The following is a 19584-nucleotide window of genomic DNA, read 5'->3' on the forward strand; positions in this document are numbered from 1 at the left end:
AGAAACTACACATGTTGAGGTCTACTAACAGTAGTTCTCAATCCTCTGTGGCAGAAAGCTGGTATATTTTAATGGTGCTTCTCCAGTCCCTTCAAGAGGCTATAGATCAAAAAGACCTTTCATGGAGATCAAGCTAAAGAGTAGGGTATGACAGTAAGGTGTTTTCAAAGTCTGGAAATCAGGTAACAGATAGGAAGTCACAATGGTATGACAGTCACCTCTTTTCCCTCTCACTCCTACTTAAGACTGGAAACTAGACATGTGAATCATGGAGCTCTGTAGGCAAGAAAGGAATGAGGCAAGATGGTTAAGACCCAGGATTCTAAGAATGAGTAGGTTCAGTCAGAATAGAGGGAGAAAAGAGACATACTTTCTGCTTTTTCATTTGTCACTGTGCTAATTTAAAGCACAAAATTGTGCAAATGTGAAAAGAATGTAATTCATTACTCAAATACTTGCAAGTGGTTCCCCATTACCTACCACATAAAGTTCAAACTTGATTAGTTTCATGATTCTCTTCAAGTTAAGGATTTCTGTCATTCCTCAAATACTCTAAATCTAACAATCTGGGATACTCCCCAATCCCAAGCAGTTTGAGTTTGATTTCCTTCACTTATTTCCAGTACTCCAAATGCTCTCCTCCTTTTCAGCCTATTAGTATTCTAAGCATCTTCCCAAGTCAAACTTAAAACTATCTTCTCCAAAGCCTTCAGTAAGGCACCTTACTGAATGATCTTCCTCTGTGGGCATGAACTTTTGAACTTGTGTACTTATAACTAATATATAAACTAGTTTGTATTACTGTAAATTTGCAAATGTTTTGTCACTTTTTCACCTCCCTGAGGGCAGAATCCTCTTTATATCTAGCCCCCTCCCCATTACCAGTTTCCTTTACACGTTGAACTTAGTAAATTCTGTGGAGTAAATGAACTCCTCAGAATAGCTCACATATGGAACTTCATGCTGTATAAGGATCCCCTTCTTTGTTTCTTTTCAAAAGCAACTGGGACATCTGTTGTAGCTAGGTGCCTAAGAAAAGACAAGTCAAAAGAAGAAAGAGCATCAGATCAAAAGGGGGGGAGACATATGCTGGGAAAAACAGAGGGGATGGAGTTTGGGAAAACAAGATTGAGCTCTGGCTTGGAAAAGTGACGAAAAATGTTACTAACTTTTCTTTCACATACTAACACCTCTCCATCACACCAGAGGCCAAGCGGGAAGACTGAATCCTGACAGTGCAGCTGATAAATCTCTTGCCAGCAACAGCTGCAGCTAGGAAACCTAGGAGGAGTTAAAAATCTGACGCCTTCTAGAAAAAAAAGACCCCTCCTTCCCTTCTATAAAAAGAAAAACCACATGACATGGTTTGGGGGAGGGCGAGGTGACAGAGAAAGTAAAGGGGTGGTGGGGGATGGGCAATGAATCTTCTAGGAATTGTCCAGTATCAGCTCAGTAAGGAGTCCAGTAAACCAGAGAGCAAGAGTTTGTGTCTGGGACCCCACCCCACCGGCTGTTGCCTGGCTTGCCAGGATTGGGGGGCGACAGATATCTGCCTTTCTCCAATCTAGCCTTGGCAAAGCCCGGACAGTGACGCTGCCGCCCTTTCCTCCCTCTCTCCCTCCTTTTCTCCTCCCCGCCTCCCTGCAGACAGGAGGAGGGGAGATGGGAGGAGTGAGCGAGTTGGGCAGAGCTGGAAATTGGGCATTGCACACAGTGAGAGAGCAAGAGAGCTGAGCGCTGGGGGACTGGGCAGCCAAGGCTCGGAGCTGCCGATGCCGCCCTTGCCTTCACTGGCTGCACCACCTGGGACAGAAGCGAAGGGACACTTCTCCAGCCTCCATCCCCTTTCCCAGCTGCTGCATTCCTGACCAGTCTTCCCATCCAAGTAGCCAGATTTGGGGAGGGGGGGGTAAGGGAGGCAGGAAAGAAAGTGCAACTCTTATAGGGTTGGTTTATTATTTTAATGATTATTTTAGTGGAGTTTTGTTGGATTTTATTTTGCGCGTGTTTTCGCTCTGCAACTCCCTGGAAGAGGTATTGCAAGGATTCCTAATCCCCTAGGGGCCAGAGTTGCTGGGGGCCAGATCATCTGGTAGCGGCGCCCCTGGGCATGGCTTCAGCTGGCAGCGGGATGGAGGAGGTGCGCGTGTCGGTGCTGACCCCGCTGAAGCTAGTGGGGCTGGTGTGCATCTTCCTGGCGCTATGTCTGGATCTGGGAGCCGTCCTGAGCCCGGCCTGGGTCACAGCGGATCATCAGTATTACCTGTCCCTGTGGGAGTGCTGCCGGAAACCCGCCAACGTAGACATCTGGCACTGCGAGTCCACTCTGAGCAGCGGTGAGAGCTCTTCGGTACCGTGCCTCCTCCTCCTCCTCCTCCTCCTCCTCCTCCTCCTCCTCCTCCTCCTCCTCCTCCTCCTCCTCCTCCTCCCGGGGCTCCGAGCTGTCCCCCGCACCACAGTGCCTCGGCCCCTACTTCTGCTGGCCGCGCGGGGCTGCCCCCGCCTAGCCCCACTTCTGCCCGCTGGTTCCTGGCGGACTAGCCCCTGCTGGCTCCCGCTTGATTCTCCCAACTCGAGGCTGCAGCCCCTTCCCAAAGCCAGCCCTCGGTCTCGGGATTCCTCCTTGGCACATCCCAAAGGCTGTTGCCACCCCAGGCCCTGGGCTAAACCTCTTGGTGCTAATCTCCCCTTCGAGCACTTCTCTTCCCCACCCCCAATCACTCCAGTTCTATTCCTCTAACCATTCCACTAGCTCACAAGTAACACATGTTATTTTCTCTAATTGGTATAATTTGCGGCAAAGACCATGTGGAGGTTTTAAAAACATAACGCCTTCCCCGCTCCAATTTTTTTTAAAAGGGAGAAAAGCAAAACAAAACACCCCTCCCCCCGCAAAAAAAAAAAGATCCAAGTACTCTTCCAGGATCGTATGTCCCACTCCACCCCCTTTCTTACTCATGAGAGTAATTTTTCTGTCCCCCCCCCCATTCGCTTCTATGTTGTATGGATTTTTCCAGTCCGGTTTTTGTTTGAGGTTTTATTCCTGTAGGTTTGTAGGGATATTAGAGCAGCGGGAAGAGCGAAGGGTTTGAGTTTCCTTTTTTGGTGGCATAGTAAGTAATTTTTCCCTTTTTCTTTCTCTACCTCCGCCCATGGTCCCTAAATATGCTCTTTCTTTCTCCGCGGTGAACTGCTCACAGATGGCTAGAAAGTTGTGCCTTCTAGTGCTTGTGGTTTTATTCAAGGCTGCATTGATTAGCTTCCTTTACAGGGCAGGAGGTGGGAGAGAGAGAAGAGCAGGAACTGGTGGGTCACCCTCTTCTCTGGTACTAAACAAATACAGCCCTCTGTTCTGGGATGTCTGGCTTCCACGTCTCCACACCCACCAACGCCCGCCCCCACTCACTCCCTGGCTTCCCATCACCTTCTCCACGCGACCCTACTGGACCCCCTAACCCGGCTCTGGTGTTTTTTTTTCTCTCGGTCAAGAGCTGCTGGTCTCTTCAGTCTCCTCCTACTTTCTTGTTCCTATACTATTGTTACTATTCTAGATTCTTTGGCTATTAATTTTAGCCCTAAGAAAGGATACAGTCAAACGGTTTTCATTATTAAAAGAAGTAAAACATTGGGCACCAAACACTGGTATGGATGAAACTCTTCAGATTTCATTATACACAGGTTAGTTCAGGTTTTCTTGAGACAACTTGTGAAGCTTCACTAGACATGTTGGCAAGTTATACCCTTACTCACTCCAGCACTAAAAACTATTTCCCTGGAGTTGGTCTTTGTCCTCATCACCTTGGCATGGGGTGGGGTGGGGGGAGAAAGCAGTTTTAATTGGACAATGTTCTTGTCTTAGTCTTTCTTTTTCACTCGGGACTTAGAAAATATCGACTGAAAAGAATAGCAACAATTTCTTGGTGGTGGTTCGTTTAATTTACCTCCAGTGAGCTGACAGGAGGACAGTAAGTAGTGGCTTCATTTTGTTGAAGGTTGCTCCTTTACAGCTGAAAATACAGATTGGTTCTTTAAAAAGTCTTCCTTAAGTAATCTGGGTATCCAAACAAACTTCGGAAGAAAATACCTTTTCTTTCTTCTCTCCAATATAAATGGAAATTTATGTAGGAATGTCAGCTTCACCATGTTTCCTTAGCAACGTGAATCTTTTGCCCCTTTCTCACTGTCTACTGAAATAATAGCCCCTGATTGCATAGACTTTTTCAGATAGGTTAAAAAAAAATAATGGCTTCAAATCCCCTCTTTCTTTTCATATTCTTTCCCCTTTATGCTTCCAAAGAATGTGGGGAATGGAGAGCAGCCAGACTGGGCTTGTTGAACAGTATGCAATGTTGGTTAATCTTTCATTAATTGCATCAACAGGCATCTATAGCTTAATTTAAAAAAAAATTAAAAAAGAGCAAGAAATAGGGATCCATAAATATAATGTAGATGTAGGTAAATGGAACACTTCAAGGTAAAAATCCAACAAAGACACAGTTATCCTTTGCATTTTCCTTCTTTTGACACCCCCCCCAATCCCTACCATTGCATTCATTCCTTTTAAGGTTTCTAAGTATCAATTTAGCTTTATTTTAATTAAAAAAATTAATCTCAGATGAGCTGGGGTTAGCAAGCTCCTGGAAAAGAAGTAGTGATTGTTTTGTTTTAAGGATACTTGAGCAAGTTCCTTATTCCTTTAAGGTACTATTCTTTATTTACTAGTGTAGGGGGCAGAAGGGTATGGAAAAGCACCCTATCTCCTTTTGCTCCCCAGATTATTACTTTTTTTTGTATTTTTTTTAATTTCAAGTGAAGTTTTGAGCATAAAATAATGTATCTAACTATCTAAAAAGAGAGGGGGAAAGCCAGCACAGAAGCTGGCAGTCCCTTGCTCTCCTGTTTGTATTCTATAGTAAGAGTTTTAGCTGGTTGGCTGTGAGAAACTGTAGAAAGCCAGGATAAAGCATCTTTTTCTGGTGCCTTGAAGAAATAGACTTCATTGTCCCTTGAAGTGGATTACCTTCAGAGACACTATCAAGCATAATTTTCCTAAAGGCCCTTAACACCATCTTCAAGGCTTAATTAAAAACCTTCGTCTTAATTAGAATTAGAATTAGAATTGCTATGAAATGGCAAGTTCATGTATTTTTTGAGCAGGAAATTTTCAAGAATATTTCTACTGGCAGCAACATGCCCTGTTACTGTTCTGTCTCCTCTCCAATTTCCTTCTATTTCAATGTAGCTGTTTTAAAAATTTTGATACAAAATGTGCACCTTTTGCTGTTTATAATTCATTTTGTAGTTTTAACTGACGATAGCTCTATCCCTGTTTGCAAGGGCCTGGGAAACCAACATCAGCACTTACAGTTTGAACTATACTAATTCTAAGAGTGAGTTAATCAGTCATAATGTTCCTTGCCTCTCCTTTTCTGAGACTGGAATTCAGCATTTAGAACAGTTCTAAAGAAATATTTCTACAATTGTTCCTAAAATCAGATTAGGAAAATGGATAATTTAGCATCAAATTCAGTGTGGAGAGAAAGAAAAACTATTTCAAGTCTACAAACTTAGGACCATTCACATTTTTGCTCATGTGAGCAAAATATATTATATTCACAAGGATATGACTCACTAGATTTCTTCAGAAGTGTGACAGAGCTCTTGTTTTTAGGTAGTCTTTTGCCAAAAATATTTAATGTTTTTTTGGAAGAATAACAATAACAATAACCCTTTTGCTTGATCATGCTGTTTTGTTTTGTTAATATTGCTTACTCAAGGTTTACTACAGATTTAAAGAATAGATCAGCTATGCCAAATTAGTATATATTCTATGTGAATACACTCAGAGTATTCATAAAATTATACTTGAGTAGTTTATTAAATTGTAAAAGTTTTACATTGCGTCTTTTGGGAAAATGTGTATATTGTCTTGTGCTTTTTTAAATAGCTGTAAAAATATAAGCCCAGTCTGTTCTTTTGATGTCAGAGTGACCTATTGAGTAAGCAAAAATCAACAAAAGACCAGATCAACATGGTTAACCCCTTTAGTGCCTTCTGTAATAAAAGGAATACACTGATCTAGAACCTATACTCAAACTATGGATTGATTTTAATACATAGACCCACCCCACCCAGGAACATGGTTATTTAGCCATTAATGTGGAATTCTAAAAATAGCCACTTTTTAAAAACATGAATCACTAATATAGTTTTTTAGAAGTTTCATAAATTATGTCAATTTGTCAGGCAAAAAATTAATTTCCCATTTATAAAACAATTTGAAAACATGCTTTTAGAATGTAGTATGAGATATTATTTTACACAATCATCATTTCCCCCCCCAAAAAAACATAACATCAAAAATCTACTTTTGGTGGGAGAATGATAGGTAATGGTCAATCACCCTGTCTTGAGTATCTGAGCATTTCTCAACTCCTGAGATTTGTGACCTCATGTCCATAAATATGGGCTTGGAATCTAAAGCATCCTTGAAACAAAATTGCCAACTCAGAAGGTGTCTTCCTCTAGGGAAGCAGCAGATCATTGCTTTAAATGAGTTGATATTGACTTGTGTTTACAAATAGCTCAGCAAGATTGGTGGGTAGTACAATATACTCCATAGGAAAGCAGCCTCAACAGAAGAAATACAGTTTTATTAAGTTCAAAAACAATCATACTTGTGAAAAACTGATAAATAACAATTTCAATTAGTATCAAATACTTTGAAACCGATTATATTCCTAAAGCAATTATTATAAAACATAAGGGGATAAAAAATCAAATAGTTCATTTTAACTTCATCAGAACCTTTTCCTCCCATACTCAGTTCCAAAAGATTCATAAGTTTATTGCAGAATTGTAATAGGATCTTGAATTTAGAGTTTATAAAGGACATTAATATCCTGGTACAAACTTCATTTCAGGAGAATATTCTGAGTCTTCAGAGAAGCTAAATAACTTGCCCAAGGTCACACAAGTACTAAATAGGAGAGCAATGACTTGAATCCACATCCCTTGAATCCAATATTTTCTTCCCTCTACCTTGCTGATTTCCCTATTGTAATTTATTGAGAAAAATGATGAATACTTTTTCTGAATAATTTTCTTCAGAAATCTTCATTTTCAATTTCTTCAAGGCTTTTGTTAGAATTATTTTAATTTCAGACAGCTAGATAGGGGGATTTATAGAGTTGAGTTTAGAAAGACCTCACTTCACATCTAGATTTACTAGCTGTATGACCCTGGGGAAGTCATTTAAATTCTTTGCATCAGTTTTTCCATGTGTAAAATGGGGATAATAAGAGCATCTATGCCCCAGTGTTATGAGGATAAAATTAGTTAATTTTTTAAAAGAACTTTGCAAATCTTGAAGTGAAATAGAAATTCGACTTATAGTTCCTGTAAGAAACTTTTAATTAAAAAAATTGGATTTCACCAACGTGCAGAGATATACTTCAATGGTTTGCTATAAGTTAAGGTTGAATGAACATATCCAATTGGGGGTGTGCACAGAAAAATATATATCCAAAGGCATACTGTTAAAAAAAAAAAGGTCATTATGGGGTTTCAATATTGTTTTCCAAATGCTCGTTTCTCCAATACAAACTATAGAGGTCTTGTATAATATAATGCACTTATAAAGGGGTTTAAGTTTTGTTTTACAACAGTCATTTATGAAAGAGTTCTATTGTGTTTTGTGTAACATAAATGAAATAAGAGTTAAATCTTTGGGGCAAGTAATTTAAGGCTCCTTTTTATTGTATTAAAAAGAATTTCTTTACCTTAAACTCTGTGGTGCCTTTTTAGCTATTCAATTATATTTGAGTATTACTTTTCTTGGCAATGTAATGTCTACAATTTAACAAGAACACATTAAGGGAATGTTACATGCCATCAAGTCAGTTGAGCAACAAAAAATTTAAAAAAAAGATGAAAAAAATATTTCCTTCCATGAGGAGGAATTTATGGAATTGGAATATACAAAATAAATGACAATTATAGTATATGATGATGTACAGGGGAAATATAGAAAAATTGCCCTGGGAATATTTAAAGAGGAAGAAAGCACAATTAGACGAACCAGATCAGATTCTCTGGAGTATATAGATCACAAGTTGAACATTGACAGAAGAAAAAAACTACTTTAGCTGGAGATGAAGAAGTGCATAAAGGAGCATGATTCTGTGAAAGGAATTGAATATGGAATTGGAAGACTCCACCACTTATCATTTATATGAACTTAGGCAAATGATTTATCTTCTCTTTGCTAAGTTTGTCTCTTCAGTCCCTTCCAGCTCTTAAAGTTATGATTCTATGATTCTATTAGATTAGGAATGGAAATAGACTACCTGAATGCAAAGAGATAAAGATGGCAGATTGAAATTAATTTATTGTATTATATAACATTTAGGTGGAAATAATGGAAAGATAGGATGGACATCAGTTTATTTACAATTTTAAGTGATAAGTAAAATGTTTACAATTTGCCCCCTTTTGTTGTTATTAATTATATTTTTATTCATGAATTTCTATATAGAACCTACAAAACCACAAGGTTAGGTTATCTACTAATTTCTAGCCTCAAATGCTCAAGGCAACATAAATAAGATGAAAATTGATTGTAATTTCAGATAAATACTTTGGCACATTTTTCCTTTACTAAAATATCAAAATAGTTTTGTGGTGGAATGTGTGTGGAAACATGTAAAAGTTTTTTAATGAAAATGTACTCTACAAAGCATTTATTGAACACTGATTAAATGCTAAGTGCTAGGGATATAAATATACAACTTACTCTAATAGATATAAAACATATCCTAAGTGCTAGGAATATAAAAATACAATTATGATAAATCATGCTCCCCAATAACTTACATTCTACTGGGGTGAGATTGCTATAAAATGCACACAGTTAAGCAATGATAATAGGTCAAATGTATTTCAAAAGATAGAAATAATAACATGGAAAATCAAGAAATGCTTCAAGTCAGAGGGGGCATTTTTGACAGAAATCTGTGATTGCAAAGTGAAGAATAATGGCAATTTATACATGTTCAAAAACAAAAGACTAGAAGTGAAAATGCTATCAATGTGGAGTAATTTTTACTTCATTCATTCCTCAAATGAGCATTAATTTTCTACTCTGTGAAAAGCATTGCTGCGTCCTGGTGAAACAAATAAATTTTCATATGATAAACAAAGCAGATACAACTTGTTGAAAATGCAGTCAAATTATGTGGAAAATGTGATAACTTATTTTTAAAAAATATTTCTAGGCAATTGTCTAAATATTACATGACCTGGCTGGAAATGAAGAATATTTCTTTTGATCAAATAAGATTTGATTATCTCAATTTTGAATAGAGGATAGGCAACTTGCCTTTGTTTTATATGTTATATGATTATCATACAAGGTTAAATTCTCAATGAAGTGATTCCCAAGATTCCATTCCATTTTCTTTCTTGTCAATATTTGTGGATACTGATGCTTCTGCTGACATCTCTTGGTAGTCAGAAACTTGTTTGAATAGTATGACATATTCCCTTTAATAGGGAAGTTAAATATTATATAACATGTAGTTATTTTCCTTTTGCAAGAAGGTATATCCCCCCCATCACTCAAATAAGGTTCTCACATGAATTTTAAATTGCTTGCCCAATATATTAAACATAATCTGCTTTACAAAGTATCATCTTTAGCTATACGGATTAATTATTTATTTTGACTTGCCTCTATTGAAAGCTTCCAAAATATTGTACTATACTACTGTGTAAATACAGTGTGCATTTATATATAAAAATCAAAATTCCTCATTTTTTAAAACTTATTTCTATCTTGGAAAACTTTGCTACAATATTTTCAGGTAAATGAAAGTCAGCCAGAGGAGAGAACAAAGGCAGAGTCACAGCCAAACACAGAGACAAGGAAATAAGAAATTTCATGCTAAAGCTATCATAACTTCTTTTAGTAAAGCATACAAATATATTTAATAAACCAAATGGTTCTACCTCATCATCAATATGAATTTTTAATATGACTATCTAACAAACATTTATCGAATACCATTTATGTTCCAATCATGAAATGGGTGCAGTGGGTCATAAAGAGTTAAACAAGTCATGGTCCCTACCTCAAAGAAATTAGAATCTTGAGATATATAAAATGTAGATAATTATAACTGTAATGAATGCTTTCAGGCAACTATCTAAGGAGATTCTAAGGTAGCATTTGGAGGTTAAGATGGTCTCATTTCTAATATTTTATAGTTAGTGTACACCAGTAAGTGTGTCTCTCCACTGTGTTTTCTTTTTTACTTTTTTTTTGCTTGTTTTTTGCAAGGAAATGGAGTTAAATGAATTGCCCAACTCAGGTCCTCTCGACTCCAGGTCTAATGCTCTATCCATTGTGCCACCTAGCGGCTGTTTTTTTTTGAAGGGTGCTCAAGAAGTTCCATTTAGGCAGAGTATGTCTTGGTAAAATTATGAAGGTATTGATAGAAAATGTATCCCCACCTGATTAAGGTACCATAGTATTCCTTTTTAGGATTGATTTTTTTTTTATAGAGTGAAGTAATTTGATTGATTTACCCAGTCAATTCCATCCTTATATAAGCAGAAGATTATATAATGATATAATGTAGATATAATGATAAATGTAGTAAGACAAATAAATCAAATGCTGAAGGAATTCAAATGAGGGAGAGAAAATTTGGGATTGAAAAAATGAAGGAAAACCTTGAGAAAGAGTTGCCCTTTTAATAGATATATGGTACATATATGAGTGAACTTTTGTTTATTTTTCTCTTTTTTTTCCAGCTTCCCAAGAACATACCCTAACAGTTTTGATTTATGAAATTTCATTTGAAAGAAGTACTATGGTTCAAATATAAGACAGTAAGGAGCAAGTCTAGAAAAAATAGTGAATAGTTCAGTTTGACTATGTGATGGTGTTTATGCTTGGAGTAAGATCATAGATTTGATGAAAAAAATGTAAAATAAAACTGAAAAGGTAGATTGATATGAAATGATGGAGAGTTTGAATACCATGCCAAAAGTAGAGGTAAAATTTAGTTGGCATTGGGAAAACACTGAGGATATTAAAGTATCCCTTATTGTAACTATGCATTAAAAAAATTAGTCCTGTAGACCATGGAAAGATTACATATGAAGAAATTCAGCATAGGTTAATGAGATCTAGGAAAGAATGAATAAACATTTGAAGTAAGGTGGTCATAGTGGAAATGAAAAGAAAAATAAACACATGGAGACATTATTAAGATATAATTGGCAAGACTTGGCAACAAAATTGAATTTGGTAGGAAAAGGAGAAAAAAGGGAATAATTAATTTATATAGCTCTATATCAGGCAGTCTGCTAAGTGATTTTACAGATGTTTCATTTGGTCTTCACAAGAACCCTACAAGGTAGGTGTTACAGTCATCCCCATTTTACAGCTAAAGAGAGTCTGGTCACCAGAGGTTGAGTTGTTTAGTAAGTATTTGAGGATGGATTTGAATGTGTCTTCCTTTCCTTAACGTCAGCAGTCTGTCCATTGAATCTCCAGCTACCTCTAAGTAGATTGCTTTAGGGAGATGAAAACCTGTAAGATAAATTTTTATGTGACTGAGTTCCTGGTATAATGTCATTGGAAAAAATAGGGAAGACCTGAGAATAGCAGATTTGTGAAAGAATACATCTATTTCTATTTTAGAAAGAGCTAAAATTATTATTATACCATATTTGAATGGTTCAAAAAAACCATAAATATTTAATAATGATAATAATTCAGTTATTACTATTATTAGAACCAAATTTTCAAAAATATGTAATCAGTGTAGTATATCTGTATGCATATACTTAGAACAAAAAGTTAGTTAATACAATTGAAAAATTCTTTTTTTCTCTTTTAATGGTTTTTGTGTTTTCCCCAATTACGTGTAAAGATAGTTTACCACATTCAGTAAGATTTTGGATAGTTTTCCTTATTTTCTTTCCCCCTTTCCTCTGTACCACAAGACAACAAGTAATCTGATGTAAGTTATATATGTACCACTATGTTAAATAGATTTCCATATTAGTTGAAGTTGTTAAAAAAAGAATCAGAACTAAACGAAGAAAACCATAGGAAAGAAAAAGCAAACAAACAAAAAAATCCCCAATTTTAAAAAGGGAATAGTATGTTTGTGTCTGCATTCAGACTTCATACTGCTTTCTCTGGATGCCAATGGCATTGTTCACTGTATTGTTGAAAAGTGCTAAGTCTTTGTTATAGATCATCACAAAATGTTGCTATTGCCATGTACAATGTTCTGATTCTCTTTACTTCACTCAGCATCAGCTCATGTGAAACTTTCCAATTTTTTTCTAAAGCTGTTTGCTTGTGATTTCTAACAGGAGTATTGCATTACATTCATGTACCACAACTTGTTCAGCTATTTCCCAATTGTTGGGTATCCTTTTAACTTTTAATTCTTTGCCACTGCAAATAGAACTATTTTTGTACCTTTGAGTCTTTCCCCCCTTTTTTATGATCTCCTTGAGATACAAACCAGTGCATCTCAATACAGTGATATTTCTCAATCAAAGTGCATGCACAACTTTATAACTCTTTGGACATAGTTCCAAATTGTTCTTTAGAATGGTTGGATCAATTCACAACTTTATCAATAGTTCATTAATGCCCCAGTTTTCCCACACCCCCTTCAACATTTAACAGAGAATTTCTCTTCTGAAGCACTGTTCTGATTACTGTTGCAAATTTAGTTCTAAGGAAAGGAATTTACCAGAGGTTGCATTACTTTAAAAGTAGAACAAAATAATGATGATGCAGATAGATTACCAAATAACAACTCAAAAATATTTTGAAAATGAGGGGAAAAAACTAATCACCATCAAAAACAGTTAAGGTGATATCATTAAACCATTTTTTACAGGAACTCAAGATTCAGCAATATAAACTCTACCAATCTGATTTTTAAATCCCTCAATCCTGTTCAACTCCAACTTCTGAATAGACATTTATGTTTGCTTATTTGATAAATGGTAGATTACTTCTTTTATCATGATGGCAAGCAGATAAAAGATGGGAAAATCAGTCTCTAGGCTAATATTTATAAGGAAGGCCAATTTTTCTTTAGTGGCAGAGTTGACTTAAACTCAGAAAAAATATTGATGTAAGTGAAATATGCTATAGATAAAAAAGTGTGATTTGGGGAATCCATGATTAAAAAGAGTGTTTCTCAGGGTTTTTCGTTTACAAGGAAGTCTTGCATACTTATAGAACTGTGTAAATAAAATTTTAAGCATAGAGAAGAGGTAAATATATGCGAATGAAATATTATTTAATGATCCATATTAGGATAGAAGATTAATATTCATTTGAAAATAAAACTTAATGAAAATAGAGCATTTTTAAAAATCTAACTTTTATAAATTTTAATGAGTTATTTCATTTTGTGTAAATAGTATTTTTTATATTACATGTGAAGATAGTTTTTGACACTCAATTTTTTAAGATTTTGATTTCCGGATTTGTCTCTCTTCCCTCCTCCTCCCCAAGATAACAATAAGTTATAGGTTATATATGTGCAACCATGGAAACATATTTCTACATTAGTAATGTTGTAAAAAAAACTGAACAAAAGGGAGAAGGCACAAAAGCAAAAGAAAGTAAAATTAATAAGCTTTGGTTTGCTTTCAGAATCCTTTGTTTTTTCTCTAGATGTGGGTAGCATTTTCAGTCACGAATTGTTTGGAGTTGTCTTGGATCATGGAATTTCTGAGAAGAGCTCAATTAATGATAGCTGCTTATCACACTGTGTTACTATTACTTTTTTTAAAATGTTCTACTGGGTCTTGTTCACTCAGAATTGATTTATTTAAGTCTTTCCATTTTTTTCTGAAATCCAAGTGCTCATTTCTTATAGCACAATAGTATTACATTATATTCATATTCAACAATTTTTCAGCTATTCTATAATTGATGGGTATCCTTTTATTTTCCAATTCTTTGCCAATACATAGAGCAGCTTCCATAAATATTTTTTTGCACTTGTGGGTCTTTTCCCCTTTTAATAATCTCTTTGTGATACAGACCTAATAGTGGTATTGCTGTATCAGAGTATACACAGTTATATGAACATAGTTCCAAATTGCTCTCTGGTACACAACTCCAGCAACAGTGCATTAGTGTCTCAATTTCCCTTCTTCTCTAGCATTTAGCATTTCCATTTTCTTTCATAATAGTCAATTTGATAGGAATGAGGTGGAATCACAGGAATTTTTTTTAATTTTGCAATTCTCTAATCAATAGTGATCTAGAGCATTTTAAAAGATAATTGAATATATCTTTAATTTCTTCATCTGAAAACTGCCTACTCCTTTGATCATTTATTAATTGGAAGATTACTGATATTATTATAAATTTGATACAGTTCACTGTATATTTTAGAAACGAGACCTTTGTCATCAACATTCACTATTCAAAATGTTGCTTCTCTTTCTGCTTCTAATCTTGGTTGATTTTGTTTGTGCCAAATCTTTTTAATTTAATGTAATCAAAATTGTCCATTTTCATAATGTTCTTTACCCCTTGTTTGATAATAAATTCTTCCCTTCTCCATAGATCTAACAGGTAAACTATTCCTTGCTGTCCTAATTGACTTATGATGTCACTCTTTATGTCTCAATCATGTACCCATTTTGATTTTATCCTGGTATAATGTGTAAGATGTTAGTTTATGCCTAGCTTCTGCCATACTATTTTCTAGTTTTCTCAGCAGTTTTTGTCAAATAGTGATTTCTTTTCCCAGAAGCTGTAGTCTTTGAGTTTATCAAATAATAGACTACAATAGTAATTTGCTACTATGTCTTGGTACATAATCTATTCCACTGATCCACTACTCTATTTCTTAAACAGTACCAAATAGTTTTGATGATTGCTGCTTTATAATATAGTTTTATAGCTGGTTTGACTGGGTCACCTTCCTTTAGATTGTTTTTCCATTAATTCCTTGATATTCCTTACTTTTTATTCATTCAGATGAATTTTGTTTTAATTTTTTTCCAGTTCTACAAAATAATTTTTGGTTGTTTGATTGGTATAGTACTGAATAAGTAATCTAATTTGAGTAGAATCACCATTTTTATATATATTAGCTCAGCCTATGAGAAATTTATATATTTCTAGTTATTTAGAACTGACTTTATATAAAGTGTGATAAATTTTGTTGAAATTGTATTCCTGTGGCTCTTGAGTTTGTCTTGGGAGATAGACTTCCAAGTATTTTATGTTACCTACCATTATTTTAAATGGAATTTCTAAATCTCTTTCTTGTTGCTGAGCTTTGTTGGTAATATAAAAATGTTGACTTTTGTGAGTTTGATATCTCCTGAAGCTTAGCTAAAGTTGTTAATTATTTCAAGCAGTTTTTTGGTTGATTCTCTAAGATTCTTTAAGTATGTCATCATTTCGTCTGCAAAGAATTTTTGTCTCTTTGCCTATTCTAAATAATGCAATTTCTTTTTCTTTATTTGTTGTTAAAGCTAAAATTTTAATATAATACTGAATAATAGTACCAGTGAACATCTTTGTTTCACCTCTGATTTTATTTGGAAGGTTTCTAGTGTATACACATTACAGATCATGCTTGATAATGATTTTAAATAGATACAACCTTACATTTTAAAGAAAGCTCTATTTATTCCTATGCTCTTTAGTGTTTTAATAGGAATGGATGCTGTATTTTGTCAAAAGCTTTTTTTGCATCTATTGACATAATCAATTATTTTATGTTAGTTTTATTATTGCTATGGTCAATTATTTTCCTAATATTGACACAATCCTTCATTCCTGGTATAAATCCCACCTGGTCATAGAATATTGTACTCATTATAAATTGCTATAATCCCTTTGCTAATATTTTATTTAAAATTTTACATCATTATTCATTAGGGAAATTGGTCTATAATTATATCTGTTTTGGCTCTTCCTTGGTTAGGTTATAAGAATATTATTAGTGTGATAAAGGGAATTTATTCAGGATTTCTTCACCTCTTTTTCCAAATAGTTTATATAGTAATGGAATTAATTGCTCTTAAATATTTTGTAGAATTCACATGGAAATTCATCTGACCCTAGTGAGTTTTCTAAAAGAGTTCATTGATGGCTTGTTCTATTTCTTTTTTCTCAAATGAGGCTATTTAAGTAGGTGTTTTTCCCCTATTAATCTGGGCAATTTATAATTTTGTAAATAATCATCCATTTCACTTAGATTGTCAGATATTGGTATTCACTTGGGCAAAATATTGTCAGATTGTTGTTTTAATTTCCTCTTCATTGGTGATGAATTTGTCTTTTTCACTTTTGATACTGGTAATTTGGTTTACTGCTTTCTTTTTTAGAAAATCAAATTAACTAAAAATATATCTTTTATTTTTTATGATACCAACTCGTAGTATTCTTAGTTTCAATTTTTTTAATCTCTCTTTTCAATTTCAGAATTTTTAATTTCATATTTAATTGGGAATTTCAATTATTTTCTTTTTCTTTTACTAGCTTTTTTACTTGCATGTCCTATTCATTTATCTCCTTCTTATTTTATTTTTATAATGATTTAGAGATATCAGATTTCCTATAGTGATCAATTTGAATGCATTCCAGAAGTTTTGGTATTTTTCTCCTTATTGTCATTGTCTTGGAAAACAGTATTGCTTATTTCTATGATTTGTTGTTTGATCCAATAATTTTTTTTAGGTTTTTGCAAGGCAAATGGGGTTAAGTGGCTTGCCCAAGGCCACACAGCTAGGTCATTATTAAGTGCCTGAGACCGGATTTAAACCCAGGTACTCCTGACTCCAGGGCCGGTGCTTTATCCACTGCACCACCTAGCCACCCCAGATCCAATCATTTCTTAAAGCTACGTTAGTTTCCAATTAATTTTTAATCTAATTCTTCATGGTATTTTATTACTTTCCATCATGATGTGAAAATTTAATATCTGTGCCTTTCTGCATTTAAGTGTGAGATTTTTAATGCCTTAATATATATTTAATTTTTGTATAGGTACCATGTACTGTTGAAAAAAGTATATTCCTTTCTTTCCTCATTTAGTTTTATTCAGGTATCTATTACATGTAACTTTTCTAACACTCTACCCACTTTCTTAACTTTTTTCTTATTTGTGATTGGATTTATCTAGTATTGAGAAGTAGTTATCTACTAATCCAGTTTTTCTGCCTAGTTCATCCTGTAAATCACTTAACTTCTCTAAGAATCTAGATGTCTTTCCACTTGGTACATGTTTAGTATTAATATTGCATTTAATCTAAGATCGATATTGTTACCCCCTGCCTTTATTATTTACTTCATCTGAAGCATAAAATATTCTGCTCTAGTTTTTAACCTTTACTCTACATGGGTGTCACTCTGTTTCAAATGAGGTTCTTGCAAGATAGTGTAAAGTTCTGTTTTTCAACTCATTATGTTATGTGTTTCCATTTTATGGGAGAATTATTAATTCTATATTTCTCTTCATCTTACTTTTCCTCTTTTATATGTTTTTCTCTCTCTGTCTCTTTATCTCTGTCTCTTTTCACCCTCCCCCTTCTCACCAGTGTTCTGTTTTTGACCACTGTTTCCCTACCAGAGGCTCCTTTCTCTTTTCCCTTTCCCCTCTTATCTCCCTATAAGGTAAGATAGATTTCTTTCTCTAACTTAGTGCATGTTATTACCTCTTTGATCCAAATCCAATGAGAGCAAGGTTTAAACAATGTTTACCCCCTCCCTTCTTTCCCTCAACTGTAATAGGTCTTTCTTGCCTCTTCATGTGATATAATTTACTTCATTCTATGTCCTCCTTTCCTATTCTCCCAGTAAAATGAATTTTTACCCTTGAATTCATTTTTAAAAAATAATAACATCAATGTAAACTAATTCCCACACTTTCTAAGTATAATCCTTCTAATTGTCATAATAGAGATAGAATTCTCAAGAATTACAAGTATCACTTTCCCATACAAGAAAGACAAAAAATGGCTTTCCACAATGTTATGCTGTTTACATATACATAAACTATTTACAAAACAATTTAATGATGTGGAAAACCATTTTTGTCTTTCTTGCTTACTTTTTTATATTTCTCTTGAGTCTTCTATTTGAAGATCAGTTTTTCTGTTCAACTATGCTTTTTCAGCATGAAATTTGAAAATCTTGTATTTCTTTGAACTTCCATATTTCCCCCCTGAAAGACTGTGCTTTATTTTGCTGAGTAGTTGATTCTTGGTTGTAATCCCAGTTCCTTCTTTCTTTTTAGCAGGGGTTAAATGACTTGCCCAGGGTCACATAGCTAAATCATTATCAAATATCAGAGATCACATTTGTACTCAGGTCATCCTGACTCCAGGGCCAGTGTTCTATCCATTGTATCACCTAGATACCCCAATCCTGTGTATTCTTGACAGTAGCTCCTTGATGTTTAAATGATTTATTTCTGGCTTCTTACAGTGTTTTTCCCTTCACCTGATGATTCTGGAATTTGATTACAGTATTCCTTGGAGTTTTCATTTTGAGATCTCTTTCTTGTGGTGATTGATGGATTCTTTCAATGACTTTTTACTTTCTGCATCTAGGATATCAGGGTCATTTTCACTGAAAATTTCTTGAATGATGCTGATTGGGCCCTTTTCTCCTACCTTTTAATCTTGACTTTCACGTTATCCAATAATTCTTAAATTATCTATCTTAGAACTATTTTTTCAGGTGCTTGGTTTTTCATTGAAGTACTGTACCATATTCTAGAGTTGTTTCATTATTTTGATTTTGTTTGATTGATTCTTGATTTCCCATAGTGACATTAACTTCAACTTGCCCAATTCTAATTTTTAAGGAAATATTTTTTCCTTTGTTTTTGCACTTCTTTTTCCATTTGGTCAATTTTACATTTAAAACTGTTCTTTTCTTCACTAAGTTTTCTTTTCCATTTGCCCAATTCTATTTTTAATTACCTTTTCTTCAGTCAATTTTTGTGTTACTGTTTCCAAGTTTTTCATTCTTTTTCTTCATAATTCTCTTCCATAAGTTATATTTCTTTTCTAATGTATTCTTCTACCTCTCTTACTTAATTTTGAAAATCCTTTGATGAGCTCTTCTTTTTTTTTAGGTTTTTGCAAGGCAATGGGGTTAAATGACTTGAACTCAGGTCCTCCTGACTCCAGGGCCGTTGTCTATTTACTGCACCACTAGTGGTCCGATGAGCTCATCTAAGAGGCATTTTTGGGTTTGTAACTAATTCATATATTTTCTCCTGAGGCTTAGAATATAGTATTTTATTATATATTCATTTTATTTTTTTCCAATTAAATGCAATGGTACTTTCTACCAATCTTTTTTTTTAGTATTATAATTTTTCTCCCTCTCTCCTTTCCCTCTCCCCTCCCCCAACAGAAGAAAATCTGATAATAGGCTTTACATTTGCACCCATGATGAGCATAGATCAAAACTGAACCTGCTATGAGAGAAGAATCAGATCTAAAAGGAAGAAATGAAACATTAGTGATAGTATAATTGCATTATACATGAGACAACTT

At 34.6% G+C, this 19584-nt stretch overlaps 1 protein-coding gene across 1 annotated transcript in view; it reads left to right on the forward strand.

Annotated features, from left to right (window-relative positions):
* The first annotated feature begins 1474 nt into the window (after positions 1–1474).
* TMEM47 (transmembrane protein 47) overlaps positions 1475–19584 on the forward strand; it is a 50618-nt gene continuing 32508 nt past the window's right edge. Inside the window, exon 1 of the mRNA XM_074214200.1 lies at positions 1475–2336. Coding sequence (XP_074070301.1) covers positions 2111–2336 — 226 coding nt within the window. The 5' untranslated portion in view covers positions 1475–2110. The remainder of the gene's footprint in view (positions 2337–19584) is intronic.

The sequence above is a fragment of the Macrotis lagotis genome, chromosome 1 (genome assembly GCF_037893015.1).
Source record: "Macrotis lagotis isolate mMagLag1 chromosome 1, bilby.v1.9.chrom.fasta, whole genome shotgun sequence".
NCBI lineage: Eukaryota > Metazoa > Chordata > Mammalia > Peramelemorphia > Peramelidae > Macrotis > Macrotis lagotis.